At 43.6% G+C, this 24,116-nt stretch overlaps 1 protein-coding gene across 1 annotated transcript in view; it reads left to right on the top strand.

Moving 5' to 3' along the window:
• Positions 1-173: 173 nt before the first annotated feature.
• The window catches only part of LGR4 (leucine rich repeat containing G protein-coupled receptor 4), a 74,415-nt gene continuing 50,472 nt past the window's right edge, over positions 174-24,116 (top strand). The window contains exon 1 of the mRNA XM_071418273.1: positions 174-765. Within this exon, the coding sequence (XP_071274374.1) occupies positions 581-765 (185 nt within the window). The 5' untranslated portion in view covers positions 174-580. The remainder of the gene's footprint in view (positions 766-24,116) is intronic.

The raw sequence follows: 24,116 nt of genomic DNA, 5'->3' as shown, positions 1-24,116 counted from the left end.
GGGGTCCCGGCGCCGTGAGGGAGCGGCCCCGGGGGGCGGCGGCCGCCGGGGAGGAGGGCGGGGCTGCCCGCGCCGGCCCCGCCCCTCGCGCCCGTTGGTGGCGGCCCGGCTGTGTTTTGCATATTGCCCACCCCGCGCCGGCTCTGCTCCAATGGGAGCGCGGGTGCGGCCGTCTCATTAGCATACGCACCTCTGCCCTGGGCGCGGAGCCGCCGCGGCCGCAGGACCGAGCTCCGGGAGGGGCGGGAGCGCCAGCGGAGCCACCGGGGCCGGCCCGGCACCGCCACCGGCACGGCCTCCCCCGAGCGCTGCCTGCGCGGCTGAGATGAGCGGTGGCGAGCAGCGCTGCGGGCTGTGCACGGGGCAGGCGGGCGGCGGAGGGCTGACTTCCCGCTGAGGCAGCCCCGGAGCCGCGCCGGACGGAGGAGCCCCTTTATTTTGAATTTTTTTGTCGTTGTTGTTTTTGGTGTTTTTTTATACGTTTTCCCGGTGGCCGGCCGGGCTCGGTAGGCGGAGGGCGCCAGCGCAGAGCCGCAGGCCGAGCCGGGCCGGGGGGGCTGGGCGGCCGGCGGGGTCGGCGATGCGGTGCCTCGCTCTGCTTGGCCTCGTCGCCTGGGGCCTGGGGAGCTGGGCCGGACACAGCGGCGGAGCGTCCCCCCCGCCCTGCCCGGCCCCGTGCAGCTGCGACGGCGACCGCGGCGTGGACTGCTCCGGGCGGGGGCTTGCGGCCGTGCCTGCGGGACTCAGCGCCTTCACGCACGCACTGTGAGTCGGGGCCGGGCCGAGCCGGGCGGGCAGGTAGCCGGGCGGGGGGAGGCACCACCGGCGGCGATACCCCCGGTAATTGCGGGTGTGCGGGGGTTGCTGCGGTGCGGGTCTAGTAACGCGGCCGTCTCCGGCGCCGCCGCGCTCCCCGGCCGAGCCGCGGTGCGGCCTCCGGGCAGGGCCCGGCGCTGCCGGGGCAGGTGAGCTCGTCAGGGCCTGGGGCGGCTCCGGGCGGCCGAGGGGAGCCGGCCGAGCCCGAAGGGAGCGGTGTAAAGGCTGGGAGGAAGGCGCTCGGAGCCTGCGGCGGTGAAAGGCGAGGCTCGGGGGTTCGGTGGGGCCCGAGTCGATGCCGGTGCCGTCCTGAGGCGGGGGGGAGCTGCTGCCCTCGCTCGGGTGTGTGTGCCTGCCTCAGCGTGCGTCCGCGCCCCGGGTCGCCTTTCTCCTCGTTCCTCTCTAGAAACCGGTTGCCATTGCTGGTCAGTTTGCTCCCGAAAGTTAAAGGCGTTTTCAGCCCGAAGAACGCGTAAGTCTGGTTAAATACGGTGCCTTCGCTTTTACAAAATCTTCACGATGGTAAAGCACAGGGGAACCTTGGAAAAAGCCAGCATAGCCAAACATCGGGGGTTTGTCGAGTTTTGCTCGTGAATGAAGAAAAACATGAACTCTTCCAAAAAACCACCATTTTATCCCCTATTCTATGGTAATGTTGTAAAGCAGGCAGAAACTGGTAGGTCTTGCGTGGCGTTTTGGTAACTTTAATAATAGAATTTTAATTGAGGAATGAGCACGGTTCTGTAGAGACATGACCGGGGAGGGATTTGCAGCTTTCAATACGGTAGCTTTGCTAATCCACAAACCTGTTAAGTTTCACAATAAAACCTGTCAGTCTTGCCCCACTTCTCAGCGCAGATTTCACAGGGTGGAGCAAGGTCTGGTATGGGCCAGTGGTCAAGTCTGGTATTACTAAAGCTTTGCCGTGTTTACAGCGTGTCATCCAGCACACTACGGCAAACGATAGTGCGACGTTTCACATCGGTACTGAATCGCTGTTTTGTCAGAACACAGCAGAGGTGTATGCCTTGGAAAATTGCATTCTTTTCTTTGTCTTTGTTTGCCCACGCTTAATATGCAGAGGGAGTCTGATTCATAGTTACTGGGTGTTTAGTTTACTGAGGAGGTTTCCAATTTCTCCTACATATTTGGATTGTTTCTTTTACTTGTTCAGGCTGGGTGGAGAAAGATTACTGGGCCTTTTTTCTTGTGTACTAGTTGATGAATGGTAGAAGTTGCATCTGGTCTCAGTTGTTATCTGTGCTTAAATATTTTGTTCCTTTTTTTGTGCTTATAAGGTGTTAAGTGGGAGCTCGATTTGTGATATTTTTTCTGTGGAAGAAATGGTGGTTTCTGAGTGTTTGGGGTAGGGAGTTAGACGCTGCTGTCATGAACCCTTGGAATTACTGCTAAACAGTCTTCTCTTCACAGAGAAAACAGGGAAGTTACCCAAATTAGTAAGGTTCTTGAAGTCTCTCTGGTAAAAGCTGCATTTAAGCATAAGATTTTATGGCTCCTACATTGTCTGGCTGTCTTATAAAATAGACTGGTACATCCCTGAGTGTCTGCAACATGACATAAGTTGTCTAATGGGCACAAGTCACCATAGCCAACACTCGTTAGAGAGAAAACTGCCGAAGAGTTTCATTTTGTAAGTTCCTCCTTACTGTGCAGGTAAATTTCATACAGGCAATGTGACACTTATGGCTAAAGTGAGAGGAGGGCTGCACACACTGAAATGTGCTTTGGAATGAATTTTTGTAGCTTTTGATTTTATGCTCTTAAAACTTGAGAAGAATCTTTCTTGAACTTGAGAAGAATCTGGTGCTGTGGCAGTGGAGGATACTCTTGATCCCTCTTTGCATTCAGTTCCTGCTTCCTTATTTACCGAAGGAAAATAATTGGTGGCTTCTTGGTGCTTCTGAGCTTAACCAGTCTCTCTTGAAGTCAGGGCACTAGAAGTTTAGGGTATGTAGAAGACAGTTTTGGAGGCAATAGAAAACTCACTTCTGACCTGCTTGGACTGGACAATGTGTAGTTTTGCCAGAGATGTTTGGTTGGTTAGTGTGGAAGAAGAAGACACAAAAATAAAATCACACTCCTACGTGACATGTTTGTCTCATGGCAAAGCAGCTTAGCTATGTGAAGAGAAGAAAACTTTTCTGTTCTCTATGTCAGGCACCTTCATGATGTCAGGAGAGCCCCTCAGCATTGCTGCTGGGCTAGTTTTTGATTACAGCCATGGCAGCAGAGAGCCTGTAGCACAGAGGTGGCTGAAAGAGTGTTACAGGTGATGTTCTGTGATACTAAAGCAAAGCTATGCCCAGATTTTTGCTTTGGCTATGAGAGAAGAAAGCTGTTCATGACTGAAGCTGGCAGTGAATGAGTTCCAAGGCAGTTGAGAATTATGGAAGGAACCTGGTGTTTACTTTTTTACTGGTTCTGTTTTCCTGAAGTCCTAATTTCTTTGTGTTAAGTCTAATCATTTAGCCTCACTTCCCAGGTGCTGCCATGAATGGTCAGACAGGGGTTTCTGTAGAGCCTTAAAGGCATATCCTTACAGAATACCCTTCCCATTCCTTACTTCTGTTTATTCAGCTCTTGATTGATCCCCTGCAGCCTCTTGCTTACTGTGGTGGTTTGAAAGCAGGGAGAGAGGGGCTGGTGTGATAGTGGGGGATTATGTGATTACCAGAGAATGGTGGGATCTCTTGAGGGTAATTCTCTCAGACTGAGCAGCTTGAAAACATGGAATATCTGCTCACTGCTTTTGAGTCATTGGTGAACTTTGGATGGTGGAATTTGAATAAAGCTGTCCCAGCTGCAGTCAACTCAGTGAAGAGATTACTGGGAGATGTACAGGTGCTCAGGAAAGACAGATGACAGCACCAGGTCAGACCTTTCTGAGGGGATGGGATTGACGGGGACGAGCTCACAGGGAGTTGGGATGACATGAGCAAGGATAAATGCTTGATACTTTCACTGTAGGCAACCATTTGTATAATTTAGGTAGGTGTTTATGTAACTCTTAATTGCCACCTGCCATTCTTCTGTTTATGAAGGTTCAATTTGCTTGGTTGCAAAATAACTGTAGTCTGTGCACGTTGTGGGCACAGGGTGAGTGGTGATTGGAGTGGGGCTGTGCAGGATCCCTGATTGTCTCCAGCTGTGCAGGACAGGTGAAGATGAAGCTGAGGAGCCATGGAGTGCCCAGGGGTGCTGAGCAACCCCACAGGGAGCAGAGGGCACACAGGGGCAGGGCATTCAAGGTGAAGGTTATAAAAGGTTGCTCTGAAGAGGAATAAGGAGCAGATCATTTGTTGTTGGTCATGGCTCCACCATCCTTCTGATATGAGTAAGTGGTGCCTGTGCACCATATAAAGCATATGAAAATGGGTTTTGTTTGGTTTTTTTTAATGCTTTATGCTCCTGATTTTTTGCTATGTTGTTTCACATGCCGTGTTCCAGAAAACTTCATGCTAGTTGAGAGGAAATTGTGGTAAGGCATACACATGTGCTTGTGCTTCTCATGGATGTCAGTTTGAGAACTCAAATTCCAGTTAGCAAGGTTTAATACTTGTATGAGTCTTGTGCAGGAGATTAGAGCAAGGAATTCTAGATAATTACTTTTGGAGAGATTTTCTATGAGCCTGGCTGACTTAGGTCTTGCCTGACAACCATGAGGAATACAGCCCCTTGTCAGTGCCTGCTATTATGTTTTAGGCACTTCAAATAAGAAAACAATACAGGTAGTTTTCATTCTAGTGCTTCTTGTGTGTATTTTTGCACAAAGAAGGAAGGGTAGTGTCCCTAGCTTTAATTTTGCTTTCTTTGAGTGTGAAAGGTGGGGGGCTTGGGAGCTCTGGCTGCCCTAGACTAGGGGATAAACCTTCAGGATGAAATTGTCATATTGATCTTTTGGGTTTTATTGCTCATTTAACCTGATAGTGCTGTATTTCTGTGTGCTTTTGTGCACTAGCTTTATGAGGTTGAGATGTGGCAGTTGAGATCCTTTTTTCACTTGTTCTTCACTAGACGTTGCTTCAGCAATCACAGAGAGTTGTTGATCTCTGTTTTGGAATACATGCTATCTGGAGGTTCCTCCATGCTCTCACCATTGAGTGAGATCCCTTGCTCTGTGTATAAATGGCAAAATGATGTGGTTCTGTTTGGGGTGAGCAAAGCTTGCCCATTTTTTTGTATTTTTATCTGTCACTGTTATTTTTTTGTAGGATGATGATAAAATGTAGTAGGGAGGTGTGAGGTGTCTTCTCCTGATACATCTGGTGCAAAGACAGAGATATTTAGTGTGCTACTCTGGTCAGATGTCTTAAGTATAGAAGGACCTGGCTGAGTTTTGTTAATGCTGTCTGGTAGAGTTGTTATGGTGAAAAGTGAAGATGTCCAGATGTGACCTTGAGTCTGGAAAATGTAGCATGGTTGCAATTCTTCTGAGGTAGAAAAGCCTTATCTAATTACAGGTTTGAAGGTTTTGCAGGTAAACCATTTAGTTTTTCATTTGCTTGTGCTACCTACTGGTGATGTGATGGCAAGTAGTAATTCCATCCTTCTTTTAGAAAGACATGGTCATGTCATTTCAATTTGGATATTCCTGTAAGTCAGCAGAAATACTGTTACATTTGTACAGGCTCATGAAATCCCACAGACAGGAGGAGTATTTCAGTTTGGTGAACATTCAGTGATTCCAGCAACAGTCTTTCCAGCATATATCACCCAAGGATTGGAGTCTTTATCTTCATTTTAAGCTGGCCAATTTATCTGTCAGTCTTGTAAAAAAGTAGATGCTTTTAGGTAGTGTACACAAAATGAAGCTGTTGGTGTTTCAGTGTTAAATATTTTTGCCTTTTTAATGTTTTTGTTGGTATCAAATTTGGTGTTTTCCTCTTCACCATTTATCCCCCCCAGAAAAAAACCCAACATTTTGCCATAGCAGGTAATTCTCAGGTATTTGGCATTTATTTTGTACATGGAGCTGATTTGTATCATATGTAATTCCTTGTTTGATGTGTACTGGCAGAGGCTTGTAAGTGTGATTTTGGGCAATAAATACTAAGATAAGTCTGCAGCATAGAATCAAGCTTATGCTAGTAAGGAGGTAAATAATTACCATTTCAGTTCTTGAGAGAAATTTGCTAGTAACTGTCTCCTTGAGAGGGAAAATATGGAAGCTGTAATATAAGGACTAAAAAACAAAACAAAACTAAAAAAACCTCCTCTGCAAGGATCTTTGTTTGTTTTGTACTCTACATCTAAGCCAGCAATTTTTGCAGAACACAAGCTCTTATTTACCCAGAGAAAATTACTGGCCTAGATTTCCGAAGGGCTGAGCACCCATATCACATTTTAGAGAGCACGGTGGCTGCAGGGCTCTGGGAATAACTCTGGATGTCAGAGATCTTCCTCTCAGCCACCCCTGGGCCTTTCCTAAAACCTTGTTCCTAAAGATGAGCCTCTGGTTGGGAATGGGTGGGAGCTGGGGCTCTGTTTATTTTGTGTGGTGACTGCCAGCAGCCCGGGTTTGCCTGCCCCTTGTTTTACAGACACGCAGGGGAGCGGTGGATGGGGCTGGTTCATTTCAGCAGGGCTGCAGTTACTCTGCTCAGGGTGAGCGTGCTTCGGGCAGCAGCTCTGTGCTGCCAAACTGTGGTTTTGGGTCTCTCTATGGAAGAAGCAGAATGTCAAAAATAGCTTGAGGAAGAATCAGAGAGATTTGTATGATCCTAGAAATAGGAGACTAAGGTAGAAAGAGCAGAAGCAGCCGTTCCTATTTGAAGAAACTTGTAAATTGAAGCAGCAGAGTTTTAAATGCTACAAGCCCTTTGTTTACAGAGATCTCAATAGTGTGTCATGGATTAGAGGCCATCCTCTCCACCTGGTGGGTTCACCATCTGCTTCACTAGTGACCTAGGATTTTGCAACAGAAAAAATACTCTTCTGTAGTTTTTCATGTCTGCCTTTCAGGTACTGTTGCAGTTTGGGATAAGATGTTCTCAAGCTTTGGTCTGACAAGAGCTTTGCAGTCATGTGGTGTTGGTTCTCAGTGCCCTGCCACCCCTAGCTTGCCCTGCTGAAGAAGTGGAGGGTGGCTATTGGTATCTCCTTTGCTGAGAGGTGGTCAGCTGGTGGTGTTGGTGGGGAATTGTGTGCAGGGAAGGTTGTCACAGGAGCTCACACAGAGAACAGGAAGATCTTGGTGTTACTGTGTAAATACTGACCTCACTCTAAATATGTCTGTGAGTTTTCTTCAGAATCGTGCCCAGATTCATTCACTTTTGTTCCAAATAAAGCTGCTATGTCCAAATTGGAAAAACATGCAGCAGTAGATATAAGGGTACTTGGGAAGTATAATTAAACAATGATAAAATGGCCTGTGATGTACCTGCAAAACATTTGAGCTTTTTGCCTTTTTTTCTTTTTAAAGTTCTAAGTTCCTGTCAGCGAGTTTCACTGGAGCTGAAAGTTTCCAGTATTTTCAAATCGTGTGTCATTTGTTTTAAAATACATACTTGACATAGCAGGATCCATTTTACTTTACTCCTGAATGATTTAACTGTTAGAGGATTGTGACAAGGTCAGCACTTTCCACTTCCCAGAAACATACTCCTGTTGCTGAAAGAGAATCTGTATTTCAGCTTCACTGAGAATTTCAAGGCACAATGATGATATAAATCTCTTACAAAACCACAGAAAGGACTTGTAGTGATCTCAAAAATAACAGTTTAAAGTTGGTGTCTGAAAACTGCTGTTGAATTTGAATGGGTAATAGCCAACTTATGGCATTATGCATAATGTCAGCCAATATGGTAACATGTTTTTTAAAATACAGATAGCTATTTTTGACCAGGTGATGTTGGTATTCCCTGGTGGACTGTGGTCTGACATATCCCTGTCAGGGATATGTTTGATTTTGGGAAATAAGAATATCACTTAAACATTTTCTTACTAAAATATGAAGGCTTTTTGTTTTTTTTTCTTTTAAAGTGATGTGCCTCCTCCTTTTCTCTCTCCAACCAGTTGTGGTGAAATGCTAGGTCTTGCAAGGATTTTTTCACCTAAAACTTTTAATCAGATGTGTCTGGACTTTTAAACGGTTACAGGATTAGTAGTGAATCATAAATGAATGTGCAATTTCAGAGATACACAGGGAAGGCCTAAACCTGTTTAATTTAGCTTCATAATGCTGCAGATGCAGTTGTATATCTGAACATGTTTTAACTGGGGGGTTTTGCTGTTCCCTTGTTGGCAGGTGCAGGGTTACAGATTGACAGGCTGCCCCAGTGCCCGGTGGGGAGAGCAGCATGGCTGTGCTTCCACAGCCATGTCCCTGACATGGGACAGATGGACTGCTTCATCCCATCCTGGAGAGCCCTCTGTGGGGCTGGACAAGGTTTGCTGGGAGCACTTCAGCCCTTGCTGCAGCTCTTGTGCTTTGCCTGGCACTGCTCAGTGGTGGCACAGGAAGCCCAGATGTGGAACAGTGCTGGGTTGGCATTGCACTAATGCAGTGGATTGCAGGGACCATGCAGCACAGCTCACTGTGGCTGTGTTTCATTCTTTTGGGTGTGATACTGTGCAGTGCTTCTTTCTGAACCATGTGGGCACTCTGGGGGTTGTGTTTGGTGTTCAGCAGATGCAGAAGACATGAGTGCAGATGTGGGTCCTGCTGGGATGTACCTGGACTTTCTCTCCTGTGCCTATGGTTTCCTCTTTCAGAGCACAAAATGCAAATCCTGTTCCCTGCTGTCCAAGCAGGACGTGGCAGCGTGTTAGCCTGTAAAGGGAGAATTTGTTTTTTCTGCACTCAGGGCTTTAGGGTTGTGGCAGGAAAGCAGGACAGTTATCTCCTGTTGCTGGAGGAGGAGATGGTGCAGGTCAGGAAAGGATGTTTGGAGAAGCTGGCTGCCCCTTGCCAGTCAGAAGGAGTCGGGGGTGCATAGCCTCAGTCCTTTTCTTTGTTATTAGAGTTTGATAGGTGGGATATCCTGGCTGTCCTTTATTAAACTTAGTCTCATGTTATTTTAAAAATATCTCTTACTGGAGAAGTTTCCTTGCTGTTTTCTAAATGCTGATCCAGATTAGCAGTGGATGTAGTTTGTTTATCTGGAAAAGTGAAGAGACTGAAACCTGTGACTGTGGAGTGCAGGCCCTCTCTCGTGCAGTGGGACGCTGTGTCTGGAAACATGCATGGTGCTCTCCATGTGGCAGAACTGGTGCATCTGACTTTCACTCCACTCCACTCCCACGTGTAGAAGCTGTGAAGAGAGGTTGCCATCTTTTTCAGGTGCCATGGTTGGAAGCCCTAGAAATATGTTGATTTTTTTTTTTTAAACTAGGGGAAACCTTTCCCAGACTGGGGGACGTGCCTGTAGTAGAGCTCTCAGCAGTTCTGTGAGCTACTCCTGCAAATTAGGAGTCCTTTAACCTATTGCCAGGAGCCTTGCACCGTTTGCAAGGTGGTTGCTTGAGTTACACGTTCTTTAAGGGAATTTTGCAAAGCCATTGTCAGCAGCAATCTACATATTTCTTGTTCACCTCCCTTATTTACAGTTTCACTCAAGTAGCTGCTCTCTTGAGACATGAGATGTTCACTGTGCTGTGTGTCCTCTTGGGGTCTTGGTGGCCTTCCTGGAATTAGCTGGGCAGAGAGAAGGGAAATGGTTCATTGTAAAGAGTCCTACTCTGAGAATGATTTGGGCCTGCACAGGCTTCTGCCTTTTGGAAATTTTTTACTGCTCTTGGCTTTAACATTTGGGTTTAAAAAAACCATAATGGAAGTAGATGGGCTAATATTGACCAAACTGTTAATATTTTACAGAACCTAGTGTGAGTCTTGGTGGGTGTAGAAAATCCATGTCTTTTGCAAGGGCAAATCTGGTTCTGTGTTACTGTGGCTAAGTGTTTACTGGAGGCATTATATCTCTTCAATATCAGGTCAGTCATTTATTTAGAATTTACTCGCTCTTGCTTGACATTTTTCTCAGAAATTTCAACTAGTTTGTTTACATGTTCTTTTTCTGTAACCTGCTTACTGCAAAGGCAGGTCTCTAGTTTTCAGACCAAAAATTAACAATATCTCGAATGTTCAAGAGGATTAAGCAAGGATTTAATTTGTTTTTGGTATAATAAGTGGCAGTTGTTTACTTCTTCAGCAGAATACTTTGCAGCATTGCAGCAAGACCGGTTCTTCCTCCTTAAAACTCTTCAACTCTCCTGAGTAACCACGCCAGTAAAACAAGTCTGTGTATTCAAAAGAGGCTAGCATGAAAACAATAATATACCTGAAATCCCATTTAAGAGTAGGACTGCTTGCACTGTGATTGTATCTTCACTTACACAAAATAAGTTGGGTTTTTTTTTGTCTAAAAGCATGAATGGGAGAAATTCTGTAACAAACATCAGATAAATATTCAAATACCCTTGGTGTTTGCCTCACCAGATATATTCCCTATGTCCTTCAGGCAAAGTGCATCACCTGGTCTGGGTTGGTTCAGTGCCATCAAGAACAGAGAATAGCAGAATAATAATGTAAACATGAAAAAATTTGTCCCTCGTACCATTTGTCATTGAACTTGCCTCAGTGAATTTGGTGCCCAGTCTGATTTATTTTTTTATGAAAAGGTCAGGATTGATACTGCTGGCCACTTCACTGTGCAAATTGACTTTCCCACCAGTTTGTCCTTTGGCATCTTTAGTGGGAATAGGCATTCAGTGGGAGTGTTTCGTCTCTGGCCTGCAAGTGCCCATCAAGAGATACACTTTAGAGGTACCTGGAGCAACTGAGGATTGATTCTACAGTGTTTATGATATATGTACCTCTTTCAAAAAAATCCACTTCTTTCCAAAGAGTATGCATTAGTTGCATTGTGCTGTTACTGAGAAAAAGAACAAGAATTACATAGTGTCTGCTGTCCTCCCGTGTACTGAATAAGTTTTACTTGTTGGTGCCTTCCTTGAACTATCAAATGGAAAAGTAGTTTCTTAAGAGAACTTATGAATCTCAGTGTGAATCAACAGGCAAAGTGTAGAGGTAGTTTTGCACATGACCATTTTCAGCCTTACAAGTTTTTTGCATCTCTAATTTAAAGAAAGAAAAGCCATTGAGTAGTAGCACCCTCCCTTGGGATTTGAGCCCTGCTTATGTTTGTGTTGAAGTAGAAGGCTCCTCATGTGTGGTAGTGGTGAGTTCTGTTTAGCTCTACTGTACATTAGTGGAAATCTGCAGGAGCCCGTGGATATCTGGTTTAGCAACCTAATCTGAGGGCTTTGCTAAAAGAGTTTGGAGTGAGTGACTTGCAAAATTTTAAAGTTTGGTAAAGGAGGCAGGTTCCTGCAGCAGAGCAGTGCTAGCAGATGCTTCTTTTGAGGCTGACAGCAGATATCTTAACAGTTCATATTTGCAGAACTGTTGGGAAAGCCTTAAGATCTGTCCATGTTATAGATGTCATTTAACTCCTTTGGGAGCTCAGACATACAAGTGTAGCCTTAAATGGGATTGCTTCTTAACCTGTCTCTGTGAAATAGTCACCCTTTGGTTTATGTGTCTCTGAAGTGTACAGGGTGCTCGAAATACAGGATATTGCTCCCTATTTGCCTTGTATTTTAAAAGCAGTTAACCCATGGTATAATTTCAGAGAATATGTGCAGATCACCCAAGAAGCCTCAGCAGAGCCTCACTGCATGTGCAGGTGAAAGCACAAACAGGCCCTGTTTCTGTGCTGCCATCCTCTCAGCAGCAGCAGTGCACTGCAGATGCCTTGGGAAGGCTCTTTTCTCCAGGTGTGCAACTCCTTGGAAGGAGGAGATTCTATTGCAGCTCTTCTTTAGCAGCTTTTCACTGCAAATAGCTTTCATTCAGTTTTCACAGGGTAGCCCAAGGCTTTTGGGGAAGGACTGGGCTGGAAACTCAGCACACTTATTGCCATATGGTGCATGCATTTAGACAAGGTGGTGAATGAAGCGCAAGCGGCATCTAAGACATTGAAAATCTTGGTCATATTTTAAGTTTTTTTTGCTGTTACAGAGATAACATCTGTGGAGAGATTAATGAGCAATAAGTAAACTGTGTTGAATCCAGGATTGCAGAATGCAGTTTAACTGCTTTAGGTTTCAGCACACTCATTTAATTAATGGGTTACTGTAGGTTTTCTCTGCTGTGGGGAGTGTGTGTGTGTGTAAGGGAAAATGTGAACGTTTATGCAAAGAACTGTGAATGAAGTTTGGGAGTGTTGCCTTTGTGTTGCCTACACAATCCCACTTTATATTATCCCTGCCTTAATTTCTTTTCAAGAAGATTGTAGATAGATTGTCTTGCTATCACTTACACTCAGCTATTTCAGTGTCCAGTTCCCCATGGGATTTAACATACACAAGTTTAGTTATTCTTTTCTGGCCTAAGGAGAGATTTCCTTCCAATAATACCTTTACTGCCCTTTACCCTTCTGCACATAAGTTTGTTTGGAGAAAGATAGTTGCTTGGTAAGCAACTCCAAACAAGGCAGTGCCTGGAGCTGTCTTGGAAACATAAATTATACCTTTTAAATAGCATGTTAAGCTTCATGTGCAGAAAGTAAACAACTAGATGTACTGAATAAGCAAGCTCTCAACATTTCTTCCTGAGCTATAGGCCCTGTGAGTTCATCAGGAAAGCGCCAGTTCACTCTGCCCTTCAATACTCTATTTGCAGGTACAAAGACATTCAAGTTACCTAATAACATCCATTCATTCAGCCATTGCTTTCTACTGGCAGCTGTTTAGCCATACAGTATTCAAATGTATTTATGAGATGAATGTGATGCAATGCTGCCAGACAGATTGCTCCTGTGGTAGCAAAGAAATACATATTTAATCTTGTGGAAATTTCTCAGGATTATATCCTTCTGTTTGCCTTCCATGATGAACTTCTTAATACAAAGTATGGATGAAAGAAAAGAAAATATAGATAGTAAAGACCAGCAGGGACAAAGTGCATACATTCTTTGTCAAAACCATTTTTATTTTAATTCAGTGGTAGGTAGAGAATTTCTTGAGCTGGGTGGTACAGAATTACTTCTGAAAGCTGTTTCATTAATTAATCTATATGCTGTACAAAATACAGTCTGATATGTAAGGGATGGTTGCTTCACTCTAATATGTTTACCATAAATAGTCCTTATATCTAACTATTTTGTGGTAAATCTAATGAAAAGCAGGAAAAGGTTCCATTTGTCTTGAACCTTTGAATATTTAGTGTTCTTATTAAGATGGAATAATCATTTAACTCTACTGTTAATGGCAGTAAATATTTGTGAAGTTGACTATCTTTTTGTACGTGGAAAAAAGAAACTGTTTTAACTTGACAAAGCTATGGATCTTTTAAAATAAAATTGCCTTCTTCATTCTTTGTGTTTGCTGAAAAACACAAATAGTGATCACGTTTTGCCCATTTCCTCACCTTTTCCCCTAAGGTAGTCTCTGAAATCTCTAATCTGATCACCTGTCCCTCAACTAAAAATTAAAATAAATCACTGCATCTACTTTACACTTTTTAGATTGGGTAGTGAATATAAGATAGATTGTTATTTATTGTGTCATCTGACAAATATTTGCAGAGCATAATTTCATTTGTTGCATTAAAAATAGTTTGCCAGTTTCAATAGAGATCTTTTCACTCTGTGAACTTTCAGGGTGTTTATTTTTTTAATGTTATCTTCATAGTTTTGCTGGTGATAAATTGGAAAAAAATGGGTGTGTTAATGGAAGCAAATTATTAAATTGGTAATGAGGAAACAGGGTGTCAATAGCTTAAAGGTGTCTGTGTTAGGAGCAGGTTTCAAGCTGTGTGGCAAGTTTTACTGGCCTTGGTTTACTGAGCCAGTAAAATTGAGTCTTTCGAGGTAGGAGGAACCAGACCTCTTCAAAATGAGCAAGAGCAAGACAAACCAGATCATGTTATTAAGGGAGCTTAGCAAGGATGCGTTTTGTCCACCTTGTATCGATTTTAGTTGTTTCCGTGTGAATTTACGTTGGTCAGTGGTCTTTAGTTAGGTAAGAGCTGGGGTGTACTTCCTTGCCTGTGGAATAGCTGTGATGATGTGAAAAGATGCCCATGTTTGTCCTGTGGAGATAACCAAGAAGACAGATGTTCATAAGCCAAGTTTGTTTGTTGGAGTTCATCTGTAAAATGCATATTGCTGGGAAAATGCACATACTGTTTCTGTCTATAAACAAGCTGGAAATACATGCAGGTTTTGCCTTCTGTGGGTTGCTTCTTTTCACTCACACATGAATTAGGTGTGTTTGTGTAAAAATTGATTCTATGTACATGATCAAAGTTGACAAGCCTTAATCTCTGTTGCAGGGAGTGTGGACCAGCTAGTCCGTGTGGTAGGTCTTTGTTTTTCATGTGAATACTTGAAATGTTCTGTTTGCATTAAGTAAGCTGTTTTTTTCTTGACAGCTTAGTGATTAAAATCTGATTGGTTTTAAATAAGTGTAGTCATTTAAATGCTAAGAACAAAGTTAAACTAAAGAGATAACCTTTTGAAGAAAATAACTAGTAATGAGAGCTTCTTTGACCTCTTTTTTATAATTGCAAGTGAGGGCTATCTGTTCTTTTTGGTAGAGGGTTCTGTGAACCATTTCATATGTTTGTATACATTTTCCTTAAAAATTAGTAAAGACACTAAGTTTTTTATTGGCTTATATTGTTGTGTCAGCAATAGTAAATATTACTAATTTTATTCGTGTTAGGGAAGAATCCAGAAGTCCAGAGCTGTGTGTCCTGCTAAGTTTGGTTAGCACAACTATCCAGTTTGGGGTGCAATTCCTAACCAACAGTCATGTTTGTGAGTGCCTCTGATGTCTGAGTAGTTTTGGGGCGTTTCTTTGGTTTCATTTATTTTCACAGAATTGTTATGTTTGGAAGGAGCTCTGGAGATGATCCAGGCTAACCCCCTGGCCAAGGCAGGGTCACCTGGAGCAGGTGGCACAGGTGTGTGTCCAGGTGGGGTTTGGATGTCCCCAGAGGGAGACCCAGTGACTCCCCTGGGCAGCCTCTTGTAGTGCTCTGCCACCCTCAATGTAGAGAAGGACTTCCTGGTGTTGCTGCCTCAGTGAGACTTTCTGTGTTTTAGTCTATGGCCATGTTTGCTTGGTTTGGGTGGTTGTTTTTGTTTTGGTTTGTTGGAGGGTTTTTGTTGGTTTTTGTTGTTGTTTGGTTGGGGGAGGTGTTTGTTTTTTGACAACAGCAGATTAGACATTGAGCCGTGCAGCTAGCGAGAGGCCAAGTGTGGGCCTTGGGTGGACAGGGTCTTGTTATGCTGTTCTACATTACATTGCAATGGCATATTCTCATGCTATATTGCAGTTTTACCAGATATTCTAGCAGTATTTTTATCAGCTTGATGCAAATTGATTGTCGCTGATGCATTAGGATGAGCTTTCATGCTTGGGTTTAGAATGTAAATTACTTCTCTTGCTCTTTGCTGCTAGGGAAGAGTTCCTCCTGAGCTGCTGTGGTAAATAATCACAGAAATTATCAATAGTGTAACAGAATTTGAGTGCAGTTAGTCCTTTATCAGTGTTGAACTCTGCTGAGGTCAGGGATACGAGACATTCTGATAAAGGCCTGTGAATAGGCTTTCCAAAAATATATGCTTGTACTTAGGCCTTCAAACCAAGCCATGCAGACATTGCTGTGGGTTTTTCCTCTTAATTTTTTGTATAGTTACATCATATTTTCCTGTAGGAGGAGGAAGCAGGCACACCATTTAGGACAGGTGGTCATCAGGTGTTATTTGTTGTGGCCTTATTTCAGTGGTCTAAGGTAAGACTAGAAAGAGATTTTGGTGTATAATACCCAAGTAGACCATCTTATCTTTGAAAAGCAAAATCACTGAGTACCATTAGATGACCATTGCTGAAAGGAAAGTTGCTTCTTTGATTACGTGAACAGAGTTACCAGCAGCTGACTCTCTGATGTATTTAAAAAAAAAAACACATAAGAGTTTTTATTGTTTTAAAAATAATAGAGAAGTCCATGTTGATTTGTACCCAGTTGCATTTTCATAAAATCATGGAATGGTTTGGGTTGGAAGGGACCAAAGATCACCTAGTTCCAACTCCCCTGCCATGGGCAGGCACACCTTCCACTAGAGCACGTCAGACTCCCATCCAACCTGCCCTGAGCAAGGGATGTCCCTTGGGGCATGGGGCACGCACAGCTTCTGTGGGCAGCTGGTTCAGTCTCACCACTTGCACAGTAATGCATGTCCTCCTGTTATCTGATGTGAGCCTGCTGCTTTCCCTTTGATCCCATTCACCACCACGCTTCTGCCACGCCATGCTCTTGTGAATAGTCTTTATCCCTTGCTGTTCTAGGCTCCCTTCAGGTACTGGAGGCTGCAGTTATGTCACCCCAAAGCCTTCTCTTTTCCAAGCTGAACAATCCCAGGTTTTGCCTGGACACAGTTTTCTTTATAGCAATATATTTCTTTATAGTTTTCTTTATAGTGGTGCTTGTGCTTGTTAAATAGTGCCTGCCTGATACGTAGGTGGCATAGAGAGGATTTTAAAACATCACTTTTTGCATTCACTCAGATTGGTGTTTGTAATAAAAATGGCTTTTTCTGTTCTTCATGTCAATCACAAAAAGGCTATTCCAGTTTTCTCTCGGGGGAGAAGGTGCTTTAGAGATTACCAGAGCCTCAGCCTGTGGTTCTTTAATGTGAAGAATATCCTCTGGTGATGATTCTGGTAGCTTTTGGCTGGACTGGCTGGGCCAGTCTCCCACAGGGGGAAGCTGCTTGTATTCACAGGACAAGGGAATTTACAGGATAATGGAGTGAGGCAGCAGCAGCTGGAAGGCCTGGACCATGGCTGGGCAAGTGATGGCTTCAAGTGGTGCTTGTACCTGGTACTCCTTACCCACCCCTGAGCCCTTCACCACGTGCACTGGATGCCTCCCAAAAAACAGTGACCGCGTTCATCTGCTGCTTTGGCTGGTTTGGAGTGGGAAGGGATTAGGAGAAGGAGACTTGGTCTCCTCCAGCCAGCCTGCATCTGTGAGGATGATATTTCAATGGTGTTTTCTTAAAACTGTTTTGTTTCGTGTTTGTCGCTCAAATATTTCAAGTTTCTATAGCATTTCTGTCAAACTGAATCTGCCTGTGCTGCTGAAAAGCAGATATAATCCTCAAATGTCCTGTTTAATACACAACCATCAGTATGACATCAGTTTGGTCCTAAATAGTGAGTACAGATTCTTTATTATTTTAAATAATGAAGCAAGCAGATATTTAATTGTACGAGAGGCCAGTTAGATAGCAGGGTTTACACAGGGCCTTGAGCACAGCTGTATTTTCAGCGCATGCAGATGTGTCATGTGCAGTGTCAGCAGTTCTCGGTCCTTCCTCAGCTGTGTGCCTCGGGACGCCCAGGGATGTTTCATCAGCGTCCCTTTTCCACTTGCTTTCATTTCGGGAGCTGCTGTCTGGTGATGGCTTTGAGCGAGCTGTTGCAGATAGGCTGGGTTTCTGACTACCTGTATTAGCAGGGAGTGAGCAGAGTAAGCTTGAACTTCTTGTTATTGATGATAATATTTAAAAGCTCAAATGTAACAGTATTTCAGTTGTGAATACGTGGAAATTGTGTGTACTGCTTAATGTGTTTCAGAAATCCCTGTTACTTTTCTTCTTTCAATACAAGAAAACAGGCGTGTAATGCCTCATTGAAAGAAGCCTGTAGGGGTGCTTTGTGAGGGACTTAATTAAGGGCTTTGAAAGACTAAACAAAAGGAAAAAGAAAATGCTACAGGGTTATTGTTATTCCAGCCCATTGGCTCAGAGAGCTGACCATCCATTGGTGCCTTCTATCCTTTTGCGAGCTGAATGACACTTTTGTTCATGGTTAACAGAGGTGAAAGAAGCCAATTATTGGCTGTCTTTTCCACAGGGCAGCTGCAGACGGATTTCACTGCAGGCAAATATGGACTCTTCTACCGCAAGGATGGTTGTGATGACAGTTATTTTTGTGTAATTGTACGAAAGAAAACAGATCTTTTTTTTGCCTTCCAGTGACTTGTGTAGATGTTTATTGAAAACTACTGTGAATATGCTGGCAGGGAATGGGAACGTGTGAGGGACTGGATTCCCCATGCTAACAGTGTACTCAGCTTTTTCTGTGAGTGTGTGAATGAGTGAGGGTTTTTTAATTTACTTTTTTCCTCTTATTTTCTTTTTTTACCTTGAAATTGCAGTTGATTTGAACTGTAGAGTTTTTCTAATTGGTGTACAGTGTGCATTTAACTCTCTTATGGCTTGCCAGCCCAAGCTGTGCTGGCTCCTCAGTATGCAGTAATGATAGAGGGACAACCACTGCAGGTTAGTGGCAAGCCCTACAACAGCAAAGCACACCATTCAGGACCCAGAAAGTGTCTGTGCCTGAAACTTCTGAAACTTGTCACCCCTTCTCCCACATCACTATTGCTTGGTCTTTCTTTTATAATTAAAAACGTCTTCTTTTCCCTGCAAATTTCCTTTGTTTCAGTGGTTGTAGTTTAACGTGTAAAGAGGCTCAGTGGACTAAGAAGCAGGTTCTCTGACTGTTGGGATTCTGGAGAAGTCCCCTCCAGTTAGGGACAATTTTAGAGCAGGGGCCAATGTCTCAGTCAGAGCTGATGTGCTTTTGTTACACAGCAGACTTCTTGCCGTGCTGGCTCCTCCTTGGCCTGTCACTGCTTGAGCCTGTGCCACTTTGGAAGCCTCTCTGCATTTAGGCATCGTGCACTATTGTTAAAAATAGGTTAGAAACTGTTGTAAAGTAGTTGCTAGATAGTTAAGCGTGTACCGTTGGGTTGGTTATTATATTGTAAAAGGGATTAAAAGGGTAGTTATAAGAAATGTGGTACTCACGGTACCATAACACACCTCAGTAAAGTGCAGCACCCCCAGGGGAAAGGAACCAGCCTGGACAGAACTGTAATGGCCAATTGAGCGCCTTAAACCTTCATGCAGATGAAGGATCCGAAAAGAAACCAATCCAGAGGGACAAAATACAGGACAAAAAGGGGGCTTCTGACCCACTGAATCCGTGCTGCTCCATCGGGACCGTCCATCCTCGACGGGAGCGCTCCTGCTCGGCCCGGACCCCCTTGCTTTAGGCTATTCTTTTTCTTATAATAAAAGCTGAAATCACTTTAGTACCAGGAGCTTGCTCTCGTTTTTATCAACAATAACAGTATTAAACATGGGGGCAAAGGTGATGCTCCTCAATTTGTGTGGCTTTCTGCTGCAGGTGAGAGTCTGCCTTTTGTCTTCAGACCTTTGGAAGTGGAAATGCTGAGTACGTTCCCCCTTCATCTCTTGGTGAATGAAGAGGAGTTTTGATGCTTTCCTTTGGTTTCTCTTTAGCCAGACCGAATTTTTTCCTTTATAGATTTTTTTTTGTGTGTGTGTGGCATGGCCTGTTACCCGCAGATGGGACTGCTGCTGCATCCTGCTGTGTTGCTCACCCACATGGAGTGAAGTTCTGAAGTGAGTTGTGCCCCCATGAGCTTAGCCCAGTGCAGGCAGCTTTGTCTGAGGCTCAGAGAATCCTCAGAGGATGTGACTTGGAGGCACTTGGCATTTGTGGGGTGTTTTGAGTCGTGGGGCTGTGCTCTGCAGACTCCTGAGAAGGAGAGATGTGTGCCAGCCGTGCTGAGGTGACTCTGCTGGGGCCGAGGGAATGGGCAGGCAGCCTGGCTCTCAGGGAAGGAACCAGCAAGAGTTGTGTGTTTTTTCACGAGGCAAAAAGCATACGTGCATTTGAAATAATTAGCTGTGTGAGAAATCAGATAATAACAAGAGAATTCCTAGCACTCTGTGTGAAAAGAAAGAAAATGGGGTTTGAGGACTCCCTTGATGTCCCTTGTTCAGTCCTATACTATTGAAATAGGAGGTGACCCTGTGGCTCTTCTCTAAGAGTGTCCTGGCAGATGATTTGGGCAGCTTTCATTTTAATTCATGTCTAAGCTTCACTGGAAGCTAAGGTGGATGCTTAACCCATGTCTTCATATGTATCTATAAGGAACTTGGACATAGATCTCCAATCAGGAAGAGAAATGTAGCTGAAACCATCATAACTGGACAGAGCAGGAAGGCTGATGAGGCTGTTTGGGTTCTTGTATTCAGCTCCACTCCTTGGCAATAGGCAGCAGCTTTGCCATTTGTTCAAGGCACAGTTTCCTGAGAGAAACACAGGGTGTGTGTTAGCACCCATGAACTCAGCCACATGGGAAACTTCAGGCAGACTTTAATCCTTTAAATGTCAAAAAGTAAAAATTACTCTTATGTTAAAATGCCATGCAGTAATTGATGACCAAAAATGTTCAGAACTTAAGTTTTACATCTTAGCAAAATTGGTTGGTTTTCATCATTTTATTTAAGATACCTTGAAAATTACTACATATAAGCATGTTTGGTTCTAAAAAGGTCCTTCCAGGTGCTGCCATGAAGTCTATTTTGGCACTAGGAAGTTCTACTATGTGCTTTTAGTTTTCCCACAGTATAGATATTTTGAGTGCTTTTTGCCAGAAATAGTTTCTAGTTATATCCAAGTTACGTGTTATATGTGATTGAAAAAAAATGCTTAAATGCTAAAGCTGTTGTATATAGGCTTGGACTAACATTTAAATTTTGTCATCTGGCATCATTGTATCAGTGACTGTGTTCATACACCAGTTTTGTTTTGCTGTTTTTTTGGTTTTCGCCTTCTAAAAATGTAGGTCTCTCACCCAGACTTTTGAGGCTCTGGTTGCTTTCAAAACATTGGGTGGGACAGACTAGAACACCAAAATAAACCAGGAAAAAAATGAATAAAATTCAAAGTACTTATAGTTACTAAAGTTGGCACTTCTATGAAATTGGATTTATAGCTGTTTATGTTCTCTTTTTGCAGCAGAGCAAAACCACACACAGTGAAGCTGCAACAGAAGGTTTTTATATGAATATATGTGTGAATTGGTATCACAGCTCAGGAACATGGGTAGCTTTAGCCTTCTCCTACCTCGCAGAGATGCAGAAGTGTTCTCCTTTGGACTCAAGACTTGGGAAGGAAAGGAACCTGTGTAAACCCAGGAGATCTCTCTCTGCTGGAGCTGGCTGGGATTTATGGTGTGAGGCATTTGTTGTTCAGTGTTGCTAGGTGGGGAGGGCTGTGGTGTCCTTAGAGTCCAAAGGGTGAGTGTGACTCCCCACGCTCCTGCTCTAGGGCGGGTTGGGGTTTATGGCATTGCCCTTGGAGCTGATCCTGCAGTGGAACGTGCCTGGTGGCTGCTGGGGGTTGTGCAGCAGAAACCTGAGACTCGGGGGCGGGACAGACAGACGGACGCAGATCTCATGGAACTGGTTTGGTTACATACTGCCCTCGTGTTCGTGGAGGGCCGTGATAAGGGAAAAGGGCTCCAGAACTTGCTCAGCGCTGATGAACACAACTGTGGCTGGGTCGTGTGGGAAGTGTTGGTGTCGAGTTTTGCAGTACGTTTTCACTTCAAACACAGATATGGATTAAACCTGGTACTGACAACTCAATAAAGACAAACCAGATGGCATTGTTGAAAAATGACCTAGTTAACCTCAGTGACTGGTGATTCCATTATGGTAAGGACAGTTGATGCAACTGGCAAGGCTACCCTGCTTTAACTTAGTTGCTGGTGTAGTGTTAAACTTTATTTACTTACAACATAACAAATACCCTTCCATAAAACTCCTTTAGGTTTTCTGTTGTTGATTTTATTACAGGCATGAGCTACATGTGACATGTCTTCTTAGTGTCTTCTTCAGTACTTTCCTCTCCTACTACCATGGGAGTCACCTGCTCCATAAAAGGCAACTAACACCATCTGATTACAAAAAAAAAAAAAAAAAAAAAGAGGCACAAAAATATACAGCCAGGGTATAGCTGGTTGAATTCTTAAGTGTGTAACCTGTTGCTGGATTCCCCTCTTCCCTATGTGTGGAGACTTATGGCTTAAAAGAAATAGAAATATTTCTGCTTTCCTTTACTGGCAATTACAAATAATGTCAAGTCTTGCCAAAAATTGTATTTTATGGTTTTTAGATGCATATTTTTTGAGCTAAGATGATCTTACTTCGTATAACTTATTTTTAAAAGGTCTCGAGTCAGAGGGTAGCTGTGATGTAACCATGCTGAAAGCTTTCCTGTCAGGAGTTTGGCTGATAGCAGGACATGCAAATTTGTTCCAGATCAGGGATGTGCATGATGTGAGTTCCCACCTGCTTTTGTCCCTGGACCTCTTTGTGGTCTCACTGGTTATTCACATTTTGTGATGAATACTCGTAGCTACAGGAGGAGTACCTTGGTGTAGATTTGCTCTCAGATTGCTGGATTAGTGTGCCTGTCACATGGTTTGATGTTTTCTGTACTCAATTCCCTGTCATTACTGTATTCCTTAGAGTAAATAATTATGAAACTGTGAACAATACATCATTTTACTCTCTGCTGTAAATCATCTCTAACTGTGTAAATCTCTGTATAAAAGAAATACTCCTGCACTGAAAGACATTTTGTTCCCTCCACCAGTTTAGAATAAGCCCTTCCTTTAGGCTGTAATCTGCTCTCAAAGTGTGTCTCTTAAAAATTAACTGATGATCATGTTAACTTGCGCTATATTCCTATTCCGGGACGGGATCACTTTCATAATAATGCAGTGGAATTTTTTTCTAGGTTAATTCCCTACCATGTGTCAACAAGAGCCATTAACTGTATGTGTGATTGCTTAATGGCTGGCCCGCAGTGACTCAAATACCAGTTCAAAATAGGGCTTTGCGTGCAGGTATTGTTCTCGCCGAGATCTTGATGATGGCTTGACTGGCACATGAATAGGGTACATTAGAGCTAGTTACTGTGTCTGAAAGAAAGCTAAAACACCATGGTGGAAGGAAAAAAGCCAACAACAGGTTGATGTGACACGGGAAGGAGGAGGCAGGAGAAATAACTTAGAGATACGGAGGGAGAAAGAGGGACATGTTACTTGTCTTGCAGGAACAGGCCTGCCTGAAGTTTTGCAGGTTTTCAGTTGCTGCCAGTGAACAAGTTGCAGGTCCTGCTTCAGCAAAATGCTAAAAGCTTACTGAAATCTACAGGATGTAAATGCTGCTTTTTAAATTTTTTTAAAGGGTTCTGTGTACCACTATTTACTAAAATTGATGATAATCAAAATCTTCGTAATAGCCAGGGGTGGTAGGTGGTCTGAAGTTTGATTATTTCCAAAGTTTGATTATTTTGAAAAGGTTTTATTATTTCTGAAGTTTGATTATTATGAGAAGTCAGGTCAAGTGCTGTCACTTAGTTTCCAGTTAGAGCCACAGAAAAGTGAATGGAAACGTTGCATATAAGTCAGAGCATAATTTCTTTCTGCTGCTACCAAATGGAGAGAGCCTATGTATCTAGCCAACAAGAAATTGTCAGAACAATCTCCTGTCCTGTTTTCCTGTTAGACAAGCAAAAGGGGCAGGGGAAAAAAGGTCATTAATTTGTTTTGGAAAGGTCATGATAGGTGGGAGCTGGGCATAGAACACGGGAGCAGCCTTGGTCAGCTGGAGGGGGCTTCAGGCTCTGTAGGTGACTTTTTTTTGTAGCTTACTTCAGGTAGCTGTGCACACTTGTATTCCCTGCCCTGCTGTTTGTTCAGTGCATTTGGGCAGCAAAGCCCTGTAGGTGAGGAGTGTCTCCAGCTGTGTATTTGTACAGCACCAGCCCACTGACGTGTTGAGCAGGGCCCTCAGCTTCTCCTGCAATGCAAACAGCAGGTGATAAGGCCCGGTGCTCATTAGTGAGATAGCACAGGTACTTAGGAAATGGCGAGTGGGTTTGCTGGGAGGGAATGCTACCTGTGTCTTACTAAGCCTCACTGCAGGTACCGACTGAGGCTTCAGATATTTGGATATTTTCTTTCTTGTAAGAGTGTTTTCCCACTTCTGGAAGAATTGGAAAATGAAGCATGCTTGTAAAGGATGTCATGTCTCATAGGCTTTCTGTTACTCCAGAATGGCCTGTGAGTACAGAACAGGTTTGTGTGCCTTTAAGTTTTGGAGGTCTTTGTGTTCTTGTCAGAGGCACTAGAAGCATGCTTAAGATTGCTGGGGAGAGATGGAAAAATAAAAAGAAAAATTGTATTAATTAAAATATTCCCTTTTGCCATTAACAGCTTTGTTCACATGAAAAGCAACAGTAGATAAGTATCAAAAGGAAAAAATGTGTTGGGACAGGCAGTAAGGATTAGAGATGAGGGATGGTTAATA

This window comes from Agelaius tricolor, unplaced genomic scaffold, assembly GCF_023055355.1.
Source record: "Agelaius tricolor isolate 1412-34295 unplaced genomic scaffold, bAgeTri1.0.p SCAF_82, whole genome shotgun sequence".
In the NCBI taxonomy this organism is placed as follows: Eukaryota; Metazoa; Chordata; class Aves; order Passeriformes; family Icteridae; genus Agelaius; species Agelaius tricolor.
Note: the sequence above shows the minus strand (reverse complement) of the source record. Positions and strands in the feature narration are given on the sequence as shown.